Raw genomic sequence first — 25,007 nt, forward strand, 5'->3', positions numbered from 1 at the left:
GACATCCATTTGATAGACTTTGAAGTTCTTATAGGCTGCAAAGGCTAGAAATATGCGAATGGCTTCCAATCTAGCTACAGGAGCGAAGGTTTCATCAAAATCAATACCTTCTTCTTGGCAATACCCCTTAGCAACAAGACAAGCTTTGTTTCTAACAATGAGCCCATCTTCACTCATTTTGTTTCTAAACACCCATTTAGTTCCAATGACATTCTGATGAGATGGTCTCAAGACAAGTTCCCACACCTTATTTCATTCAAATTAATGGAGCTCTTCTTGCATGGCTATTACCCAGTCTGGGTCTTTTAAAGCTTCTTCTATGGTTTTTGGTTCCATTTGTGACAGAAAACATGCCATCATACTTTCATGCAAAGAGGCTCTTGTTCTTACACCTTCTTGAATATTTCCAATAACCTGATCTGATGGATGATCTTTTAACCATCGAAGTTCTGGTTCAAAAACATCTTGTTGATCTTGAGCGTCCATTTCAGGAATATAAGGTAGATCAATGTAAATCATTGGTTCAGATGTTGTGATAGATGAAGGATCATTCTGTTGAATTCCAACCTTTTCTTGAGACACAGGTTCGGGTTCATGAACCTTTAGTTGATATTTCGTGTACGACGAGAGTATGTCTTCTTCATCTGAGGTATTTTCGTCAACAGGTTGCTGAGGATTTTGATTTGATCCTGATGGGTTCACCTCAGATTGTTCATCAAACTTGACATGAATGGATTCCTCAATTACCATTGTTCGTTTGTTTAGAACTCTGAATGCTTTGCTCACAGAGGAGTATGCCATGAATAACCCTTCATCAGCTCTTTCATCAAACGCTCTTAGATGATTCTTTCCGTTGTTATGTATGAAGCACCTGCAACCAAAGACATGAAAATAGCCGATACTAGGTGTTTTACCTTTCCATAACTCATATGGTGTCTTGTTGTGAAATTTGTTGATCAAGGATCTATTTTGTGTATAGCATGCCGTGTTTATGGCTTCAGCCCAAAATCTCTTAGGTAGTCCTGAGTGAGAGATCATCGTTCGTGCAGCTTCTTTCAAGGTTCTGTTTCTTCTTTCGGCTACTCCGTTTTGCTGAGGAGTTCGTGCTGCCGAAAGTTGGTGGAAAATTCCATTTTGCGCACAAAATTCCTTTATGACTTTGTTGACAAACTCCGTTCCCTGATCTGATCTTATTCGTATTATTTTGAGCTCATTTTCTGTTTGAAGTTGTCTCAAAAGATTTGGAAGAGCTGTTTCTGTTTCATTCTTCTTTTTCAAGAAAAGCACCCATGTATATCTTGTGTAGTCATCTACTATAACAAGAGTATACTTTCTTCCACTCAAACTTGCTGGATCAACTGGTCCAAAGAGGTCCATATGTAGGACGCTTAGAGATCGAGACTTTGTATCTACATCTTTTGACTTGAAGGAAGACTTGAATTGTTTTCCTTTTTGACATGCCTCACATATTTTATCTTTCTTGTAAGATGCTTCGGGTAGCCCTCTTACGAGATTTCTCTTGGCAAGCTTGCTTATTGTCTTCAAGTTCAGATGACTTAGTTTGTTGTGCCATTCTTGATTGAGATCTGCATTACTTTTGGCTACAAGGCAAACATTAGCATTAGAAGAATTTAAAGATAATACATACATATTCTTCTTTCGTTGGCCCGTTAAAGCTGTCTTGTTATCTTTCGTGTTCATGATTTTGCATTCGTCTTTGAGAAATTCTACTTTGTATCCCTTGTCACAAAATTGACTTGTGCTTAGAAGATTGAACTTCAGTCCTTCAACATAAGAGACATCTTGAATTGTTATTCCCTTGTTGATGATGTCCCCTTTTCCACGAGTTTTGCCGCTATTTTCACCTCCAAAGATAACTTTGGGTCCGTCAAATTCCTTAAAGTTGCTCAACATTGTTTTGTCACCAGTCATATGTCTTGAGCATCCACTATCAATATACCATATGACCTGTTTTTCCTGCATCAAAGATTATGTGTTTTTAGGTACCCATTTAGTTTCGGGTCCTTGGGGGTTAGCAGTTAACTTTGGAACCCATATTAACCTAGAGTATCCACGACTCATCCTCGGTCCTTTATATCCATTTGAAGTGCGATAATCATAATGAATTCTGGCAAAGACTTTAGCATTATATTTCTTACGTTGATCTTCCTGAGGAAGATTTTCATAATGCTTGAGATGATTGGTTTGTTTACGCAGATGAATCATTTCAAATACTGCTCTTGGGAGAGGTTCTGGGTAATCAAATCAATCTTCTTCTGATGGCCCAGTCCATCCATTGCCATACCCAGATCTTTTGAAGGATCTTTCGGGTTGTCTGATTTGTCCGCTTCTTGAGATTCCTTGTGCAGGATTCTTTCGTGTGAATTTCGGACGATATTGCCTCTGGTTAACATTCGTCTTTTTATTGGATTGAGTGTTCCAGTTAGGCTGACCCTTTTTATGGCGTAGATTCTGTTTATTGCCATTTGGTCCATTCCTTTTGACATAGATTTGTCTAGGATTGCCATTACTAGATTTCTTCTTTCCAGATTCCACAATTCGTTGTACAGCCATTGATTGTGGTGTTTCTACATTGTTAACTACCATCATAGGCTCAGACATCTGGGTGGGTCCTTGAACAAATACGGCCTCGAAGCTTTCGTGTGAATATGCATTCGTGGGTTTGTTCAATTCGACTTGTGAAGAGGAGCTGGGATTAAAACCAATTCCAGTTCTTTCCCCGGGCAGTCTGGATTCATTCATCATTCTATCCATTAAGTTGGATGAATTATTGAATTTATCTAAAACTTCAAGCAATTCTTGCTCTCTCTTCTCTTTTGCTGTGCACAGCTCCTTTAGAGTGAGAACATCTTTCTCAAGCTGCTCCTTAGCAATGACTAGCACATTGTTCTCAATACGAACTTGCTTTAGTTCATTATAGCTAAGCATGAGCCGAGAGTTCTCCTCCTTGAGTTTGGAGTAAGTGCTATTTATCACATTGAACCTCCTTATCATTTCGGTGACAGATTCATTGGAGGTAAGACTTCTCACAGAACTCGACTCAGCTGAATAACAAGAGGATGAATGACTATTTACCTCGTCTTCATCTGCCATGAGACATAGTTCGTCTGACTCTTAACTGAATAGGCACAGCAGTCCTTTCTCCTCATCAGTGCTTTCGTCTTCTGAACTAGAGCTTGAGGAGCTACTTTCGGTTGCGACTGTGTCAGAAGTTTCGTTTACTACCATTGCCTTCCTTCTTCCTTCCTTTCTGGAGTTTGATGATTCAGGTTTGTCGCTTCTTTTATATCTTTCTCCAGTCTCTTTTGAGGGACTTGTGGTAGCATTGTTATCTTGATGTTTGCTTACTATGGGATGCGGGCAGTTTGCCTTGAAGTGTCCTGGCTTTCGGCAATTATAGCACAATAGCTAAGAGTCCATGGTTTCAGATTTTGAGGTTTGAGGGAAGTTCTCATGCTTCTTTCGGTGGCTCGAACGTTGTGGATCTTGAAAGTTGTTCTTTCTCATGAATCTTTTCATTTTCCTGACAAATAGTGCATATTGTTCATCAGATAAAAAATCACAAGAGTTAGGTTTCGACCTGTTGGATGTTGATGCTGATTGATTTGCCACGAGAGCAATGTTTCTTGTTTCTGAATCTTCGGCATCTTTTGGTTCATGTTCGAACTCATAAGCTTTGAGATCACTGAAAATTTTGGCAGTGCTTGTTGTTTTCATATCTCGACTGTCCCTCATTGCAATGACCTTCATTTCCCATGATTTAGGTAGACCACGAAGGATCTTCAGATTCATTTCCTTCTCAGTGAGTTCTTTTCCAAGATCTGATAAATCGCCCATCAGTCTGATGAATCTAAGTTCCATATCCATGATTGATTCATTTGGCAGCATTTTGAAATCTTCGAATTTTTTCATAGCCATTGTCAGCTTGTTGTCCTTTTCTTGCTCGTCTCCTTCTCCCAACCTCATTAGAACATTCCACACTTCCATAGCATTCTTGCATTTTCGGACTCTGGGAAACAGGGAATCATCCAGAGAGTTGTAGAGAATATTTCTTGCTACATTGTCCAGATTTGCTCTTGTTCTTTCTTCAGAGGAGTACTGATCTTTTGGTTTTGGTATCATTTGTGGGGCTCCTGCTCCCTGTGCGCTGCTTGAGCATTCGCCATCATGATTGTGAGTGGTCCGGTGGTTATGACGTCCCACATTTCGTCATGAATGGAGCATAGGAGAGCCTGCATTCTTAACTTCCAGTCATCAAATTTAGCAAGACTAAATGCAAGTTGTTTGGAGCGATGAGCATGTTCCTTTTCCATTTTTTTTTTAAAAAAACGTGCAAAGAAAATATGCAAGATTTTCAAGAGATTTTGAATAGGGATCTACCAGGCAGTAAATGCAAAGCCTTTACCGATCAAGGTATTGGCTCTGATACCACTTGTTGGTCCCGATAGAATGAGATGAGAGTCTAGAGGGGGGGGGGGGGTGAATAGACTCTCTTCGTTAGAAGCCCTAAACGTCACCTTTCGGTGTCTTGGCGCAACGAATAAGATAGATTTGTTTTAGATACTTTGCACGAGTTTGCGTAATTAGACAAACTTTCGGTAACTATAATAAAGGAATGATATGAGAGCAAAAAGAAAAGCGTAAGTAAAGAGATAGAGAGGACACGAGATTTTATAGTGGTTCAGCCAATGTTGCCTACTCCACTCTTCTTCCACAACTGTTGGAAGGATTGCACTATCACTCTTAGTACAAATACACAAAGACTTCCTTGATCACTAAGCCGGACAGCCTTAGTAGGTTTTTCAACTCCTCGAGTTTACTCCGCCTCTATCAACTTCTTCTCCAGAGTTGAGGTTGGTAGAAAATGATTTCTTGAACTCTCCAACGATGAGGTCTTGACTCTGAGATATGATTGCTTCAAATAATTGTCAAGACTTCCTTGAGGTGTAATACAAAAGAATCTTCAAGTAGCTTAGCACCTCAAAGCTGGTTCACAAAAGCTTTTAGTAAATTGTAGACTTTTCAAGAGCTTTTGTAAGTGAGTAAGTTGAGTGATAATGAACCAGCACCTTCTTAGTTGATGAAGGTGAGTTTATATAGGTGATGAAAATCCATCCGTTGGAGGGAGATGAAATTTTCGAACCTTTCAACCAGTGGACAAGGACCGGGGAGCTTCATGCATTAAATGCTCCATTAATGAGGTTGTACCATGTAGCCGTTGAAGGTATGGAAAGCATTGGGGTTTTGTCCTTTAGCTCCAAGAGATGGTACATCTTCATTTAATGCTTCTTGAAAAGTGTGTCCCATAAGATGAAGTCCTTATTGTCCTAGGATGTTGTCAAATCAGACAGGTGAATCATTCTTCTCGTTGTTGAAGAGAAGTAATGCTTGATAAAGATCGTCTTTCACCAATACTGTCCTTTCGTGCTTGTTGACAACTCCTGCTTGATTCTTGTTGTTGTTCTTCATGTCTCGTGTCTTCTTTCGCCTTGGAGACCCTAACATCTAGTCATAACTCATTTTCGTGTGTTTGTCTAGCTTAACACGAATTACAGAGGAGTTATGGCAACTTTCGTCTAGGATGAAAGCAGCGATTAAAAAGCTAATGGTTAGGGGTTTACTTTTCTACAATACAATGGTATCATCAAAATCCTAATACAATGTTCCTAACATTTAGAGAATTGGGCCCATTTGTTTCCAATTTAGAATAGGTATTGAGTATAAATAATGGAAATATATTAAATGGAGACGGGGGATTAACAAAGAGGATTTTGGTGCTAATAGAGAGAGGGAGAGAGGAGGGTAGAATGGGGGAAACGGTAACGGGCAATTAAAGGGTTAGGGTTAGACAATTGGAGTTGGAGGCATTAAATTGGGTGGGTCAACAAAAAAAATTTCATTCCCAGAATTTGGTCTATTTGTTTTTAATGTAGAAATGGAAAAAAAAAAAAAAAAATTCATACAAAGTTTCCCTTAAAGTATATTTGGTTTACAAAATTGAGTTTGGAGGAAAAAGAAAAATATTCAATAGGGAATCGAAAAGTAAGATATAGAATATGAATTATATTCCATATTTGGTTCTGTAAAAGACATCTAGAGCCCCATGAAAAATAAATACTTGATATAAATAAAAACAACTAATAAATGCATGGGACTTGTATTTCAGCTGCCTGCATGTGTGAACACCATCATTCTACTCTTCCTGAAGAAAACTAGCCCTTGAGTTTAGCAATATCTGAATATAGAGGCTCTGCATCAAAATGAAATTGGAACAAGTCAGCCACATGAAAAGTCTTGGAAATTTTCCACTCATCTGGAATGTCAACCCCACGTAGGCATTAGGATTGATTCTGATGGATATATAGGAAATGACCCAATAATAATAGAGACCCAGGTCCGGGAATGTATAACCCAAGCAGCCCAAGAAGAGTCTCAAGCCCGGAGCTTACCTCCGGGCCTAGAATGATGGGCCTTGACTTAATCTCACAGCCCACCACATGGGCTTGGATTTAGTCCCGTGGCCCTCCACGAATTTAGCCGTAATTGATTGGAATTTCCTTTGCATAAATAGCCTAGTAATTGTCTTCTTAAGGGCATGTTCTATCTTGTGTCCTAAACACTTTCTTGTCTTGTTATTACACGTTTCATACCTCTGTAATAGCGTTACATAGTCAATTAATACAATATTAGTCCCCGTGACTATATTCGTACCCCTATTATCGTTTTAATCCGATACTTTTTATATTTATTTATTCATTCGGGTTAATGAATCCGAACCCCCGGTTTAATTAATTCCATCAGATTCTTTGGAGGATCTTGAAAGGACCATGCTTCTTTGGGCTAAGCTTATGATAAAAACTAGTTGGTAGTCTTTCTTTACGGAGGTGGACCATCACTTCATCACCAACATTGAAGAATTTTTGTCGCCTTTTTTTGTTTTCTTCTTTTTTTTTTTTGTCTGTAGCAGCCTTGAACTTGGCGTTGGAAGCTTCAAGTTTGGTACGTACCTCTTGCTAAACATTCTGGACTTCTGAAGCCATGGTATCTGCTTGCTTGTGAATCTTTTCGGAGGAAGGCAGTTGGAGAAGATCAATTGCATGTTTGGGAGTTTTTGTGTAAACAACCGAAAAAAGGAGACGGACCAGTGGAGGAGTGCATAGAACTGTTATATGCAAATTCAGCCTGAGTAAGAGAAAAGTCCCACTGTTTGATGTTCTCATAGCAGATACAACGAACCAAATTTCCCAAGGTACGATTTGTGACTTTAGTCTGACCATTAGTTTGCGGGTGAGTAGTGCTACTAAATTGTAATCTTGCCTCAAAGCGCTTCCACAAGATAGTCCAGAAATGAGATAAAAAATTTGTATCTCGATAAGATGTGATTGTGCGTGGGACACCATGAAGTCTGACCACTTCTTGAAAAAATAAATGAGCAATGTGAACTGCATCACTAGTTTTCTTGCAGGGAATGAAGTGCGCCATCTTTGAGAAGCGATCAACAACTCCGAAAACATAATCAAACCCTCTTTGTGTCCGTGGCAACCCCAAGACAAAATCCATGGATAAATCTTCCCAAATCTTTTATGGGATTGGCGATGGCATATAGAGGCTTGTATTTTGGAAGTGCCCTTTATTTGTTTGACAAACATAACATCGTTTGACAAAAGTTCCAACATTAGATTTTAATTGAGGCCAAACAAACCGTTGTTCAACAGAGACAATGGTTTTATCTCTACCAACATGACCACCCAAAGAGGTTCGAGGAAGGTTGCTTACTTTCCAACGATTAGGCAAGGGATAGCATCAACATCTTTATTAATATAAAATAGCAATAAGAAGCAGTAAATGCATAATTGTCAAAATTAATATAAAATAGCAATAAGAAGCAGTAAATGCATAATTGTCAAAACTTCTGCTTACAAGAAACAGTGACGTTTAGTATATGGAATACAAAAAATTATCAGCCGATTTTAAAGATCATTAGGTTTATCAAATATTAATTCCACCGTCCAATTTTGTAGGTGAATCCCTAAGATCTAGGCTATTTTACGGCAGTGTAAATGTGAAAGGAAACAATATATACGCGATGCATATCTGCCTGTTTAGTCAATCGAAACGATAGCCAAAAGCGGCCATTAAAAGCTTAAGGCTATCCTATCGAGACGCAACTCTCCAGTCTATATATACATGGTTAACTTGGAATACAAACACTAGAACTACAACTACCAGTAGCTTATTGTGCTCTTCAGTCTCTCCCATCATGGGTCGATTCACTCTTGGACGTGATTTGTCAACCTTCAAAAACAAGAGGCGCAATAAAGATGATCAAGATTATAGAAGTCGTCTTCCATGATAGAGAGGTATATGAATTTAACACATATTGTATTTTAGTATGCCAAAACTGAATTCCTAAGAAAAGTATATATGGTTTTATTGTAGGGCACTGCTATTTCTAAAATTGAAAGAAAGTATTGTTAAAGTTGAAAAAAAAAAAGAGATTGATGGTTTGGATGATGTTTTGTAAACTGTGTTTCTGGATAACAGTGTTTCAAAATGGTGGTTTGCCTAATGGCAATACTACAGTTTTTGTTTACAATTTACTTGCATGTTCATAGTTCCATGCCAGATCTTTGAGAACTTTTTAATCAGTGGGTGCCACTTTGTCATTGATTGACAAAGTAGTAGGTTTAGACTCAATGTTATGTATTGTTTTCTTTTTCCTTTTGAATGACACTAGTATAGAAACAGTCATTCGCGTCCAAAGTTAAGGCTAATTCGCGTCCAAAGTAGCTGGGACGCAGATGTCGGGGACGCTGATTGTATAAACAATCAGCGTCCAAAGCTACTTTGGACGCGCAAAATGATTATTCGCGTCCAATGTTGAAGAACTTTGGACGCGAAAAATGATAATTCGCGTCTAAAGTTCGTGAACTTTGGACGCGTATAGTGTTTATTTATTTTTAAAAAAAATACTATACGCGTCCAAAGTTCAAAAAAATTCTTAAAAAAAAAAAACATTTTTTTTTATAAAACTACAAATATTTTCCTGTACATCCCAGCATAACTACCAAATAATATATTTCAACATTAATCAATTTAAGATGTATACTACACACCAATTCTATCAACTAAAACATACCAATCTAAAATTTCAATTCTAATAACATTTTACTACAAATAAACTACAAATTCTAAATGTTAAAAATTAAAATAAATTACTTAAAGATGTAAATGTCCTGAGAATCCAAACAATCACGGAAGTTCAATACCCAAAATAAATGTAAAACTAAGGCCTAAAAGCTGAAATTCACACAAACAACAAGAAAATAAACACTTGGGACTACTTTACCTCTTGCAAGACCAAGAGTACATTGAAGCCATGCCTCTGCCCCTCAAAATCTGCATGCCATCTTCAAGTAGCTCATCAGGGATATCTACATTAATCACACTTCGTAAAATTGGCAACAAAATATTGTAACAGATGGGTGACTGATAACCAACATCTTTTGGTTGGAAGAGTTTAGTCACAGCAAAAAAGACTACGGTGGCTTCAACCTATAGATGGGAAAGAAAATATTCACCAATAGGATGCAAGGTGTTCAAAGAAAAATGCTAAATAAATCTCTGTTTGTAATTGGAAAAGTTAGTTAATTAAAAAAGTAGAATCCTACATTTGCATTAAAGAAATGATTTTCTAATGGTGTCATACAAATTGACCAAAGCTGTAAGTCCTTGAAAGGAATCAGTAATCTCTCCAATCAAAAGGTTTTCGTTCAGAGACTTGGAAGACATGCAGATTTATATCTAAGCAAAATATTGATTATGAAAAACAAAGATATGCAACACACATTGTGGCAAGAAACTTACATAGCTGATAATTGACTCAGGGAAGACAAAGAATCAGGAATACTTCCAGTAAGCTGGTTAGCTGAAAGAAAACTGCCAATGAGATTGTTGCTCAGATCTCTGCCACAAGACATTCCATAGTTATTATTACGCTAGCAAAGGAGTTGATGCAGAGACAAGGAAACATGGTACAAGAGATTGGTTTCTGGCTTACATTGTTTTGATATAGAATGCAATTCCAATTCATGAGCTCAATCTATCTGACAACTCTTAGTTTTTAACATCCAAGGTATAGGAAAAAAAACATGAGCAAATTTAAGACTGTCATTGAAAAAAAAAATTCATAACATCACATTTACATCATATCTAGTAGCAATGCCAAGCCGCATGATCCTCAGTAAACGTTCAGTGATAACAGCAGGTAATGCAACTATAGCAGCTTCATAAGGATCAGAAACTTTGACTTCCTGATAACATGTAAATATATAAATAAAAACAAATCTGTTTTTCATATATGCATCAATGCAATGAGATAAAAGAAATGTATGTTTGCGGTCAGTTGACGCTTAGTGACCCCACTTCTCGAGATCCCTTCCCTAAGTTCACCAGTGTAGAAAGGTAATTGTTTAATTTTCTATAAATCAATTTGTTGAATTTAACCTCTGGTTCCTTGGAATGCTTCTGAATGTTGCTGGATGACTTGCTTTGTGACTCATCACGAACACGCTTCTTGCTTTTGTCCATGGGCCTTGCAACTTCAACCTGTTATAAGAAGAGGTCTGTTCAAGTCTAAATGTACATCTCACAAACATGCAATGTACATCTATAACACAACTCAACTAAGCCGTTGTCCCAATCAACCACATGGGATCTTTTATTGGATTCCATTTCTACATTCCTCTCTCTTTAACACTTATTCAGATGTAACCCCTTGCAGATTCAAAAAAATTTGAGATTCCATAATGACCGATATGACCTGAAGTTTATATGGTGGCCCTCCATTTGGTCCTGGTACTGTTTTGTCATTCAATTCCTTGATAGCATTGTCAAGATCCTATCATCAGAAGAAAGTTGATGTTAGAGTATCAGACAGTAATAAACTTAAAAGATACCAATTCCATTGTTGAAAGCCTTTTAATATTTCCTCCTTTGGAGAGGTGCAGCATTTGAGCCCATATTTTTGGTAACAATATCTCTTGGACCAGATACATTTTCTTGTTTAGGAACATATGTTTTGCTAAGATATGCTCTGATATAGTCATATAACCATGTAATAACATGCTGAAAGTCTACTGTTAAAAGAACTTAGGTGATAACTAGAAATTCAAGGTGATGCTTTATTGAAAAATAGTTGGCTGGCTTCTGGTACTTAAATTTTAGACAAACACATCCAACAAAGATCAGTACACTGATACACTATATGCAAAAAGGTTTGTAGATGTCCTCCAGAATCATGAATGCAAACCGCACTTACAAGCCGTGAATCAAAGTGAACAAATCCCACCAAGGAGTTACCCTTCTTCGGCAGCACTACCTTCTCTACCTGGAAGATGCATGATTAGCAAAAAGTTATTTCTTAGATATAACATTGGTTTAAATTGTATTTGAAGTTTGAAATTTGAAATATAGTTAGTCAATCAATAAAAATATAAAAATATAGTTATCTGGAAAAAACCAAGTTGGTCTAGTTACCAGTACATGAGTAATAGCAGTGGTGAGGACATGAAGTCTCACGGGAAGTATAACTTACCTAGCATACACTGAATACCAGAGCCATTGTGTACTGTGGCCAATTGAAACCCAATCTCCAGGAAGTTGTGCTGCTGTTTGCTCTCCTCCTAGAGGTGCAAATTGTCCAAGATGCTTGTACCTTGAGAAAAGCAGGACAGCATCAATAAACAAGATGAAATTCACTGAGGTCTCAGTTAGTTCTCAACTTCATTTTCAGTGATTTTCGTTCATTAATAACATGACACTATCACCATAAAATCGTAATGATGTAATTAAACTACAATAAATAATACACTGGTTATTTTGTTTATGTTTGAAAATATAAAGTCAAATTTTGTGCCAATATGGTCTCAGTAGGACATCATCGAAGGAAACAAAATATATAACAGGTAAATTAAACTTATACCTGAAGGGCCGGAAACGATGGCGTCCTTCTCCCCTAAAACGAATAGGACCCTCTGGATCCTTCTCGCACTTCTCCATACGGTTAAAGCAATCAGCAAGGTAGACACCTTGTTGAGATGCAACCTGAAAAGGCATCAGTAATAACATTAGAAAAATTTGAAGATCTGTCTGTGAAATACTACATGATTATAGTGTTCTCTGCACAAACCTGAGCTGTAGCATGAAGATTCTTCATCTGAGAATCCATTTTGGAGAGAGCTGATTTAAATTCTTCAATATCAACCTCAACAGATTCTTTAACATCATCCCCTTTTGCTTCTTTCAATAAATCAACCAGGCCACTGATGTGGTTCTTTTTTAAGTAGAGCTCTACTTGTGGGTATCTTTCACATATATCATTGAGGACTTCTTGAAATTCTTTTACTGCTAGTGTTCCAGAATTGTCCTTGTCTGCCTTCTGAAATATAACTGCAATATCCTCCTAGAAAAATTGCAACACAAACAAATCATTATTCAAAGACAAGTCCTACTAAATTTGGCATATGCACAGAGATGACAGATCCATTATACACAACAAATTTCAAAATAAATAAACAACCATAACAAATAACAAAAAATAATTAAATTAATTACTATTTCCGAAAAAATATAACAAACAAAAAAACAATTAAAAACGACGTACGTACCTGCGATGCGGTCGGCGTCCGAAGCTTGGAGACCGGAGGCGCGGTCGGCGTGCGTAGCTTGGAGCGGCAGCGGCGGCGAGCTTGGGCGGCAACGGAGGGGAAGCAATCTGAAGCAGCGACAGTGCGTGCGATCGGAGCTATGGACGATGAAGAAGCTTGAGCGGCAGCGTTCGGCGATGGACTGGACTGGCCGGACGACGGCGATGGACGGCGTGCGGTGGAGGATGTCTTTGAAATCAGTTTTTTTCTCACTAATAGGAAAAACCTGGTAACACATCAAGCTACGGTACAATCAGCATCAAATTAGATGGATGGGGGTGCAAATAATGTTAATATGGCAGAGAATGAGACTTCCTTGACCCCAGTTTTGCCAATGCGAGCTCATGTGCTTAAGATATATACTAATATAATGGTAACACTAATTATTTTAAATTAATCAATATAATATTAATAATCAAACATAATAATATAATAACTTATATTATTAATAATAATAGTTGTAAAATATTATACTCCGTATATATATATATATATATATATATATATATATATATATATATATATATAAGTGTATAAATGATACACATTAAAACCTTTTTTGTGTTGGCTAATTTAATTGACAAAATAATTAGAAGTTAGTTTGGAATTAATCTATGGACCATGGACCGTCTCCTATCAAAAAGGGTATTTTTACTACAGCAAAAGTTAAATTCCAAGAGCAAAGTTAAATTTCAGTGAAGGACTTTTCGAAATTGGAAGATTATTCAAATTATGGAATTGGTTGGTAATTAAGCATGGGAAATCGACATGTGGCTATGATTGATTCAAAGCTATGTTAAAGTATGGAATTATTAATACATGGCAGGGAATGAATTGAGGCGTATGGATTTTCTACAGATTTGACAAAAATTGTTGGGAAATCAATTATATAAAGGATGGAGACATTGGCTTGAAGAGACGAATTGATACATGCTAAATTGAGAGAGCCTAATTTCTATATATTGCTATCTTGTTAAATCAGTTTATCATATTTATTTTATAAGGGATTTCGTCTGAGCTACTGTCTGTACCTGGGTCAGCAGAAGCATCTCTTGAAGATCGTCACGGCATGCGCGTACAATCCTGAGTAGATGTTAGTGTGAGCATATATCCATTAATGTGTATCCAACTATCAGCTTAGGCTTTTAGTTGAGATGGAGCACATGCTTCAATTTGGTATCAGAGCCAGACCAAAGGTCATGAGTTCGAATCTCAACGCCACTCGTAAGCGACTACGGTTTACCGGTCTACGTGTTGGTTGGAGGGGGCGTGTGAGCATATATCCATTCCATTAATGTGTATCCAACTATCAGCTTAAGCGACTACGGTTTACCGGTCTACGTGTTGGTTGGAGGGGGCGTGTGAGCATATATCCATTCCATTAATGTGTATCCAACTATCAGCTTAGGCTTGGTAAACATCTAACGTGGGTTGCCCAGCAGACGTAGGAGAAGCACTCCGAACTGCGTAACAATTCTTTTGTTTTATTGTTTTTTTTTATGCTTTCAATTTTCGTTATTTACATTTGATTAAAAAATCTAATTAATGAACGCGATTGTTGCATAACATAAAATCAAATAGAAATATAAGTTAAATCTTGCATTCAGAGAAATATAAGTCAATTGGTATCAGAGCCAGCAGACTTAATTTATTAGTCTGTCGATCTGGCTATTCCGTGCATCTTGAACTCAATCTTTCAGCGGCTTTTATTGTTTTTCGTTATTCTATTAATTTGCTCAATCTCACGGGTTGTTGAGTGTTACAGAATGGATCGTGCTAAGATTCTTCCCCAGCTAACTGGCGACAACTACGCATATTGAAAGGCTCGCACACGTACACACCTAAAAGCTCAAGATGAAGCGGTGTGGCGGTCTGTGGTGACAGGTTGGACTCATCCCACCAAATCCAGTATTAGCACTGACGGAATGGAAGTAGCTAAACCTGAAACTGAGTGGTCTCAAACCGAGATAACTAACGCTGGAAACAATGATAAGGTCTTAGATACGATTTACTCTCTTATGCATGAGAGTCAATTTTCAATAGTTACAGGTATTGCTTCAGCTAAAGGTGTTTGGGAAGCTCTTGAGTTAACTTACGAAGGAACTACGTCGGTGAAACAATCAAAGCTGCAGCTGGTCCAGTCCGACTTCGAAGAGATTCGGATGAATGAGGATAAGACTATCATAAACTTTCACACACGTGTACAAGAACTGGCAAATCGTGCGATGGTCCTCGGTGAACCTTTCCCACAAGCAAAACTTGTTATAAAAATTCTGAGGTCCTTACCACCGAGGTTCAGAATGAAAGTCACGGTTATTCAGGAACACGACGGCTGAGAGAACAAAACTGTTACTCAATTAATGGGAAATCTTAGAACCTATGAAATAGAAATTTTAACTGATCACACGAAAATGAAAAAACAAAAAAATGTAGCTTTTGCCGCTGAAGAAAATAATGTTGTATCTGATTCAGACGAAACAGGTGATGATACAGTTGTCTTTTTTACTAAACAGTTTTCTAAAATTCTGAAACAGGTATCCAAAAATTCACGCGACAGAAATCCATAAAGATGAGCAACATCGTCCAAAGCTGGTCCCAGGACAGGTCCATCAAACTTCAAACAGTCCTTCTCACGCCCAGGACAGTCCAAAGAAAAACCTAACAATAAAGGAATTAAGTGCTATGAATGTGAAGGCTTTGGACATGTACAAGCAGAGTGTGCCACCTACCTTAGACGCAAAAAGTCTACGTCAGCCATTACCTGGAGTGACGACGAGCCTAATGTTGAAACAATTGGATCTGATGTCGAAGAAATCTCGGGTAACTTTGTCGCATTTACTGCACATGTCGCTGGCTGTTCGGAATCTGTTGAAGGAGCTGACTTAGAGGGTGGTGAATATGTCTCCGCGGAAGATTTAGAACTAAATGCCTTGTCTTTTGAAGTTGAGTTTAATAAGTTGTATCCCAAATGGGAAGCCATACGAAAAGCAAATCGTAAACTAGCTAGTGAGATAAAGATTGTAACAAATGCTAGCAAAGTATATCAAACTCAAATAGCTGATAAGAATGTACTGCTTAAAAAGGCAGCTGACCGAGAAGAGAAACTACAACAAGAAGTACAGACCTTGAAGCAGGAGCTAAGCACCTTCAAACGACAAATCCAAATGATGGACACCACTTCAACACTTGATAAGATCCTTGATTCCGGAAGAAAAACTTCTGCAAAATTTGGTTTGGGCTTCACCGGAAGCAACTCAAAAGATAAAATGGTATTTGTCAAAGCGTCTGGACCTGATCCAGAGGACATCCCTGAATCCAGCACAATGAAACGCACCCATGGTATAGTAAGATCAAATACGCTACATTATAAATTCTATAACCCCGTATTTCAATATTGCAGGTTACGAGGTCATACCAAACCTGAATGCTACTACTTTTACAAGGATCAAAGAATCGAGAAGTTTAGGCACAAGAACATTCAACCCATTACAAAACAGATTTGGGTTAAAAAGACTGACTATATTTCATTTGTTTCTTTTCACTCTAAAAGTGCAGGAAGAGAAGAGAAATGGTACTTTGACAGCGGGTGTTCCCGTCACATGACAGGACATGCCAAATTCCTAAGTAACATAAATGCCAGCAAAGGTGAAGTTACCTTTGGCGACGGTATTAAAGGTCAGGTTACTGGGGTAGGCACACTAAATGTAGCTGGCTTGCCAAAGCTTGACAAAGTATTGCTTGTCAGTGGCCTTCACGCAAATCTTATCCACATAAGTCAACTATGCGACCAAAACTGGAATGTGTGTTTCACCAAAAACAGCTGCAGTGTTATGGACAAAACAAATCAATGCGTTATGGAAGGTAAAAGGTCAATTGACAATTGCTATAGTCTAACTAACATATCTTCTGTTGCTGGACCAGCATAGATGAAGCTGAGCTATGGCACCAAAAACTGGGACATCTGAGTTACAGACTACTTGATAAACAAATGAAGATAGAAGATGTTCGTGGTTTACCCAGGATGAAAGTCGAATCAACCATTTGTGGTGCCTGCCAAGCTAGGAAACAGACCAAATCATCTCATCCAGCTCAACATACCATAAACACGAGTCACTGCCTAAAACTGATCCACATGGATCTCTTTGGTCCAACTCAAACAGAGAGTTTTGGAGGTAAGAAATACATACTAGTATGTGTTGATGATTTTTCACGTTTTCCGTGGGTAATCTTTCTCAGTGAAAAATCCGAAGCACTTGAAGCTTTCAAAACACTGAGACTGAAACTTCAAAAGGAAAGAAATGAACCTATTATTCGAATTCGAAGTGATCACGGGAGGAAATTCGACAACAACCTGTTCGATACATTTTGCAATAAATCAGGAATTACCCATGAGTATTCAGCACCAAAGACACATCAACAAAACGGAGTCATTGAATGAAAAAACTGCACCATTCAAGAAATGGGACGAGTATGCACGGGGTAAACTTCATTCTTTGTTACTTATGTTTTTAACTTTTAAGAGTAAGAAATTTCTAACCATATGTATGGACTAAATTTATAATTAGTCAAAATAATATAATAAATAAATATCATTTATTATATTATTTGTATTAAATAAAAATGCTTAAAATATACTATATAGTACTCCGTAACTCTTAACATGCATGTACATCCAATAGACCCTTGTTTTCCAAAACCGGATGAGCCACTTGTACAACAAAACAATATTCCAAAGACAAAGATGGTTTGATTTTCGATTGATTATATACATAAACATATAAAGTAGGAGTGTTCACAAATTCATCAAATATACTCTGTTGTGAATCCACTTAATGAAAATCATCTACTAACGAACTAAATGTGAATTTGACTTTTCAAAATTCACTATTTCGCATACGCTTCGTTTATCTACTATAATGAAGATTTATTGATTAACTTGTTTGATTTGTTAAATTGTATATTTGTAATTTTTAAATGAAATGTTTGAAAATTTATTGTCAAAAAAAAGTGATATAATTATTGTTTTCGCATATTTTGAGACATTAAGGATTTAAGGAAAAGCATATGGTTATGAAAATTGAATAGGAATAAGGTTCAAATTGGCCACTGAACGTAACCTGAAAATGCAATTAGGCCACTGAACGAAAAAAAAATGCAATTAGGCCATTGAACACTCCAAATGTATGCAATTTCACCTGATAGCAGGTTACCATCAATTTTAGCAGGTTACCTGTTTAACATGGCAGTTGAGTTGGCATTTTTAATAAATTTTAATAATAATTTTTTTAAAAAAAATTAAAATAAAATAAGACGGCCACCCCTCGTTTAATTTTTATTTTATTTTAAATTATTTCAATTTTTTAAAATTAATTATTAACATTTATTAAAAATTATTAAAAATGCCAACTCAGCTGTCACGTAAGCAGGTAACCTGCTAAAATTGATGGTAACCTGCTATCCGATGAAATTGCATACATTTGGAGTGTTCAGTGGCCTAATTGAACTTTTTGGAGTGTTCAGTGGCCTAATTGCACTTTTTTTTTTTTTTTTTTCGTTCAGTGACCTAATTACATTTTCAGGTTACGTTCAGTGGTCAATTTGAACCTTATTCTAATTGAATATTATTTTATTATTGTCATAATAATTTACATTATGATGTTAAGAATCATATTTTGAAATTCATTTGAATTTGCTTGCCAAAACTTTTATGGTAATTTGATGATATTATGTAAATTTAATAATACTAATGATTATTATTATTATTATTATAATTAAATGTTGTTCGGTTATAATTAAGAAAATTGATTATTCCGTTATTACTGTTATGTAATAATGATTAGAATTATATTATATTATATTATATTATAGTAATAACGATTGTTGGTTTTTGAATCGATGGATCAATGTTTTGTGCCGTTACTATCATTATTTTTGAATTTTGATAGTATGATTTGAAATCATAATTTTGAAATCATTTTCATTCTTAATCCATCGATTACTCAAAATGGTCCCTCAATTAGTCAAAAATTTACCCAGTTTAGTCCTCCATATAAGATTGAGGAATAAATTAAAATGAGTAAAATTTTGTATAGTTAGGAACTATTTTTTGTAAATTAATAATCGATGATCAATTTAAAAATTATGACACAGGCCTTGTTTAGTAAATGGCAAGTCCACCAAAATTTGTTTGGTTACTCCACACGGTTTTGAGTTTTTTTTTTTTTTTTTTTTTTCATCAATTCATTCCTCTATTCTACTCAACTTCTTAAAATTTATGAAAGAATCATGACCGTAGATAGTTTTTTAGTTAAAATTTATGAAAGAATCATGACCGTAGATAGTTTTAGGTTCCTTTTTCCAAGTCGATCCGATATGATGTGTTTCCACATCAGATGGGCAAGCCGCATGGGTGAAATAGAAGTGGCGTTCAATCCCATGGGTAGCTCAACTGAACATGAACTATAGAGGCTAGACCGGTGCTCATTGCGCACAAGAAGCCCTCCTCACTTTGAGAGGTTGCTCCCACACTGCCGCTGGTAAGACTCGATCCCTGGTCATTATTTCAAAGTTTCACCTCTATGACCAATTGAGCTACCCATGCGGACGTCTTCGTCATATTATTATTATTATCAAATATTATTTTGCAAACCGTTAATACAATCCGGCGGTCAAAACTAATAACGCTATTCACTATCTGTTGAATGTCAAACACTTTATTAAATTTGATATAGAGAGTGCTAAAAACTACTTGGTATTATCTAATGGTAATTCCAATTTTATTTCAATTTTTTTTCCTAACACGTTTAATGAGCATACAGCTAGCCGCCATGCTAAATTTTGTTGCTAAGCATATATAGATGGCTATTGGCTATTTGCTACAATAATTTGATGACCCAATACTATACTTGCAGCTTCATTCTACATATATTATTCTTTCAAACCAAAGTAAAGTCTGGTAAATTCAAACCCAACAACATGCAATAATGCTCAACCTAGGACTCACGCACACTACTGTTGTTCTTCATCGGAAAGACACGGCGGCGGCGCCAGCGTCTCCCGAAAGAGAATCGCCTTAAAACCCCTGTTGCCTGGGCGGCACTCTTCAATTTTCCATTTGCTTTTACCGTCTTCAGGCGTGTAAACCCTCAAGTGCTCCCCCACTTTCATGACGAGATTTGTGTTGTTCATTACATACATGAGAGAAACGCGGTTACATATGACCACAACAATGGGAGTAAGCGTCGACGTCTTACGCGGCGGCTTAGGTAATAACTGTTGGATACAAGCCAGTTTTGTCCATGAATTTTCCACCCCAAATTCTCTCATCTTCCAAACACTCACCTTGTCTCTCTGAAACCAAGACGCCAGGAGAAACCCCCTCGACTCACATAGGGAAATGTTTCCGCTCCTTTCTGGCTTCGGCCCGGACAGAATGACGGCGGAATTTGTTGTCAGATTGAAAGAGACAATTTTGGATTCCCAATTGTCACGAGCCACCATTGTGCTGCTTGACCAGTTTAGCATCCCATTGATGTGGACGCCGATGTTGGGGTAAACAATGCCGGCCCTAAGCCCATTTGGGATGTTTTCCCAGGAACCCGACCTGAAACTGTACACCAAAACATCATAGTCGTTGAAGGTCTGGGTACGACAAGCGTACACAACCTTATAGTCACAGTTTTGTTGGCCGTATCCAAACCCATACATCCCGACAGACGGCCAGCCAGGCGCGTCGTCGATTTTCTTAATTTTCCTCGTGCAAGGGTTGCACACCACGACTTTCTGGTCCATTCCTCGGAAACACAGGAGTCCGTTGTGGGTTCCCAGATACCTGATGGCCACTTCGGGGACCTTAAGTGATGAGCAGTTTGTAGGGCATTGGTCCTCCTCGGCCAGGATGGAAAAGAGGGACAAGTGGAGCCCGTCATTGGTGGCAGCAAACGTGGCTACTTTATCCTCCTCGTCATTCTTGTGGAAATCCAGGTGGGATTTGACGAATTCGGGCGATGAGATCACAGCAAGCCACGCCTTTGAAACGCATTGGAAACGCAGCAGAGGTTTCGCCGGCAACCTTGTCAGAATGTCGGAGAATATGAGATCCTGTGGTAGATGAGGAAGTGGGCTCTGAGGAAGGTTGCTTACTTTCCGATGATTAGAGGCAAGGGATAGCATCGACATAATTGGGAATAGTGAGAGGCGGCTGCGGGCCGGAAAATGATAGATTGATCAGAAGTAGTATATAGTATGAAGTGTAATTCTTATTTATAGTGAAGAAACGTAATCCATCTTTAATGCCTATTATGGAAATTTCTAGGATTATATTACACCCTAAAATCTTTTCCAAATTGGGAACAAATAACATTTAAGTTTTTCCATTTTTTTTTCAATAGATTGAGTTGATATGATCAAAATGGATAAAATTTCTCTGAGGGGTTTACCAGCTATTACACAGGAGGGTATGACTTACATAATTTAGGGAAATAAGATTTCAACTTTCAAGTTTCACTTATCATTCAAAAAAAAAAAAAAAAGAAGAAGAAGATAAAGTTAGTGTTACCTTCACCCACCTACCTACCCATTGCTACCATCACTATTTTCTATATTCCTCTAATATAATCATACTCTTTTTGCGCACCATGACACGTTTATTTATTGCTAATACCACCGACCTATTTAATACATCCCCAACTATCAGTGCTCCACAATTGTCTACTTACCCTTTACAATATATGCATCTATTGCATTCATATTTCTTATACTTGTTTTACTATTATTTATACTTTTTTTTTTTTTTTTTGCTTTATGAAGAAACAAATTAATGCAAATTAGTTTGATATTTTATGAATTGATAAATAAATAGATTTGAACTTATTTAATAGATTTCTAATAAAAATGAAAACTTGAAATTCTTTTAGAAGTATATATATGTATATTGAGAGAGATAGAGATAGAGATAGAGATAGAGAGAGAGTGAATTGCATCAAAAATAGCGAAAAACTATTTGGAGTTTGGTAGAGTTTTTTTTTTTTTGTTTGTTTTTTTGTTTTTTTATTTTTTTATTTTGTTTTGTTTTTTTCTTAATCTCTTTCACTTTTAACTGTGGTATGTGGACATGTTTGTAAATGTGGGTGCATTAAGTAACAAAAATTTAGGAAAAAGAGAAAATGTATTCAATAAAACATGTTTCGAAATGAATTTGTCCATGTTTTTTCAATTTCAATTTATTTACAAAGAAAACAATTTTTTTGTAGTTGTTCAAATTAAATAGACAACATACATCTACACTTCTAAAAAAAAAATTTCAAGTCTTATAGCTAGCAAAGGGGATGAGACTAGAGATTACCTTCTCAATCTATGGAGTTTCAATGACGATTGATGAGATCGGGTTGATAGATGTATAGAAACCTTTTTTTCCTAATCGAGAGACGAGAATCAAAAGAGATTGAGAGCGAGAGAGAAGATTAAAGTGAGAGGAGACTTGAGAGAGAGAGAGAGAGAGAGGATTTCGGTGCTGAGAGAGAGAGAGAGAGAGAGAGAGAGAGAGAGAGAGAGAGAGAGAGATTGGAGGGTGGAAGGGGAAAATGGTAAAGAACTTATAAAGGGTTAGGGTTAGACATTTGGACGAGAGGAAATTGGGTTGACCGACGAAAACAAATTACATTTAGAGAATTAGGCCCATTTGTTTTCCATTTAGAAAAGGTATTGAGTATAAATAATGGAAATATATTAAATGAAAACGGAGGATTAACAAAGAGGATTTTGGTGCAGAGAGAGGGAGAGGGAGAGGGAGAGGGAGAGGGAGAGAGAGAGAGAGAGAGAGAGAGAGAGAGAGAGAGAGAGAGAGGAGGGTAGATGGGGGAAACCGTAACGGACAAATAAAGGGTGTTTAGATAATTGGAGTTGGAGGAATTAAATTGGGTGGGCCAACGAAGAAATTCATATAGTTTCTTCAATTAAGAGGGTATTTGAAACTCATAGTAGTGTTCTAAAAACCTATCAACCAAACAATACCAATCACTTTGGTACCCATTGCTTAGAGCTAAACCTGTCAACCAAACGCACCCTTAGGGGAGGTTTGGTTCAAGGGATCTCAGATCACCAGGGTAATCTGAGAAAGGTAATCTTAGATGACAATGTTTGGTTTACGTAATCTGAGAGGGTAAGTAATACAAGATTACTGCCACCTAGGAAATGAGAGTATATTAGAGGTAATCTGATTACCAAGTTTTTGTTATGTAATATAAGATTACTTTTCAATATTTCAAAATTGCCGTCATTTATTTGTCTTCTTTTATTTGTGGTGTTGGATGGATTGTAAAATGAAGTAGATTACAATTGTAATATTTTGCTACTTATTACAAATTATGTAACAAGACAATCAATTAGCAGGAATTGCATGTTTGTAGATTTTAATTTAAATTTTGTTGTTGGATGGTCTGTGAAGCATCTTTACAGGGTATGCATTTTATTATTATTATTATTATTATTATTATTATTATTATTATTATTATTATTATTATTATTATTATTATTATTATTATTATTATTATTATTATCATCATCATCATTATTATTGAATTGCATCTTTACCGTGTGCATTCCATCATCATCATCATCATCATCATTATTATTATTATTATTATTATTATTATTATTATTATATTTCTTTTTACCTCTTAACCGTAATAGTATACATTTAATCTTACCAAATATCTTTTTGCAAACCATTAATACAATCCGGTGGTCAAAACAATTAATGCTATCGGCTATCCGTGGATTGCAAACCACTTTATTCAATTTGATATAGACAATGATGAAAACGACTCCGTATTATGTAATGGTCATTCCAATTTTATTTCGTTTATTTTTTTCCTAACACGTATAATGAGCATACAACGTCCATGGATAAATTTTGTTGCTAAGCATATATAGATGGGTATTGCTACAATAATTTGATGAGTGATGACCTAATACATGCAGCATCATTCTACATATATTATTCTTTCAAACCAAAGTAAATTCAAAACCAACAACTCCACTCCTCTCCCTACACGACAGGCCATAAATAACAACCTACATAGTTACAATATTATGTGATACTTTTATCAATTGTCACTACATTTTTGTTTTCTTTATGAAGAAAAAAATTAATGCAAATTAGTTTGATAGTTTTTTGAATTGATAAATAAATAGATTTGAACTCATTTAATAGCTTTCTAATAAAAATGAAAACTTGAATTTTTTTTAGGAGTATATATATATATATATATATATATATATATATATATATATATATATATTGAGAGAGATAGAGATAGAGATAGCGAGAGAATTGTATCAAAATAGCGAAAAACTATTTGGAGTTTGGTAGTGTTTTTTTGTTTTTTTATTTTTAATTTTTTTATTTTGTTTTTTTTTTTCTTAATCTCTTTCTCACTTTTAACTGTGGTATGTGGACAAGTTTGTAAATGTGGGTGTATTAAGTAACAAAAATTTAGGAAAAATAGAAAATGTTTTCAGTAAAACTTGTTTCGAAAGGAATTTGTCCATGTTTCCGCAATTTCAATTTCTTTGCAAAGAAAACAATTTTTTTGTGGTTGTTCAAATTAAATAGACAACATACATCTACACTTCTAAAAAAAAATTCAAGTCTTATAGCTAGCAAAGGGGATGAGACTAGAGATTACGTTCTCAATCTAAGGAGTTTCGATAACGATTGAAGAGATCGATCGGGTTGATAGATGTATGGAATCCTTTTTTTCCAATCGAGAAACGAGAAGAGACTCAAAAGAGGAGACTTGAGAGAGAGGATTGAGATCGTGAGAGTAGATTAAAGTGAGAGGAGACTTGAGAGAGAGGATTTTGGTGCGTAGGAAGAGAGGGAGAGAGGGAGAGAGAGAGAGAGAGAGAGAGGTGGGTAGACGGGGGAAATGGCAAGAGCATATAAACGGTTAGGGTTAGACATTTGGACAGAAAGAAATTGGGTTGGCCGACAAAAACAAATTACATTTAGAGAATTGGGCCAATTTGTTTTTCATTAAGAAAAGGTAATGAGTATAAATAATGAAAATATAATAGAAAGAGAGAGAGATAACGGGAGGATAGATGGGGGAAATGGTAACGACCATATAAAGGGTTAGGGTTCAGACATTTGGAGTTATAGAAAATTGGGTGGGCCGGCGAAAAAAATTTCCATTCAAAGAATTGGATCTATTTCTTTTTAATATAAAAAAAGGTCAGGAGTATACAATACGGAAATGGAAAAAAAAAAATCCATAC

General features: G+C 36.4%; 2 protein-coding genes and 1 long non-coding RNA gene across 3 annotated transcripts; all 3 read right to left on the bottom strand.

Moving 5' to 3' along the window:
* Positions 1–8,078: 8,078 nt before the first annotated feature.
* Positions 8,079–10,220, bottom strand: LOC109163900. The gene is made up of 4 exons (XR_002051346.1): positions 10,082–10,220; positions 9,889–9,987; positions 9,371–9,455; positions 8,079–8,316 (listed from the first exon to the last, which is right to left on the bottom strand). It is a non-coding gene; the product is annotated as an uncharacterized LOC109163900 (long non-coding RNA).
* Positions 10,221–10,889: 669 nt separating this feature from the next.
* LOC109163899 (external alternative NAD(P)H-ubiquinone oxidoreductase B4, mitochondrial-like) lies at positions 10,890–12,981 on the bottom strand. The gene is made up of 6 exons (XM_019312620.1): positions 12,690–12,981; positions 12,212–12,484; positions 12,005–12,126; positions 11,618–11,737; positions 11,342–11,410; positions 10,890–10,921 (listed from the first exon to the last, which is right to left on the bottom strand). The coding sequence occupies exons 2-5, from the start codon at positions 12,248–12,250 to the stop codon at positions 11,407–11,409; spliced, it is 285 nt and encodes a 94-aa protein (XP_019168165.1). The 5' UTR covers positions 12,251–12,484; positions 12,690–12,981; the 3' UTR covers positions 10,890–10,921; positions 11,342–11,406.
* Positions 12,982–19,736: 6,755 nt separating this feature from the next.
* LOC109163903 (F-box/kelch-repeat protein At3g23880-like) lies at positions 19,737–20,906 on the bottom strand. Its single transcript, XM_019312623.1, has one exon. The coding sequence runs from the start codon at positions 20,904–20,906 to the stop codon at positions 19,737–19,739; it is 1,170 nt and encodes a 389-aa protein (XP_019168168.1).
* Between the last annotated feature and the right edge of the window lie 4,101 nt (positions 20,907–25,007).

Source organism: Ipomoea nil, unplaced genomic scaffold (genome assembly GCF_001879475.1).
Source record: "Ipomoea nil cultivar Tokyo-kokei standard unplaced genomic scaffold, Asagao_1.1 scaffold3050, whole genome shotgun sequence".
Lineage (NCBI taxonomy): Eukaryota > Viridiplantae > Streptophyta > Magnoliopsida > Solanales > Convolvulaceae > Ipomoea > Ipomoea nil.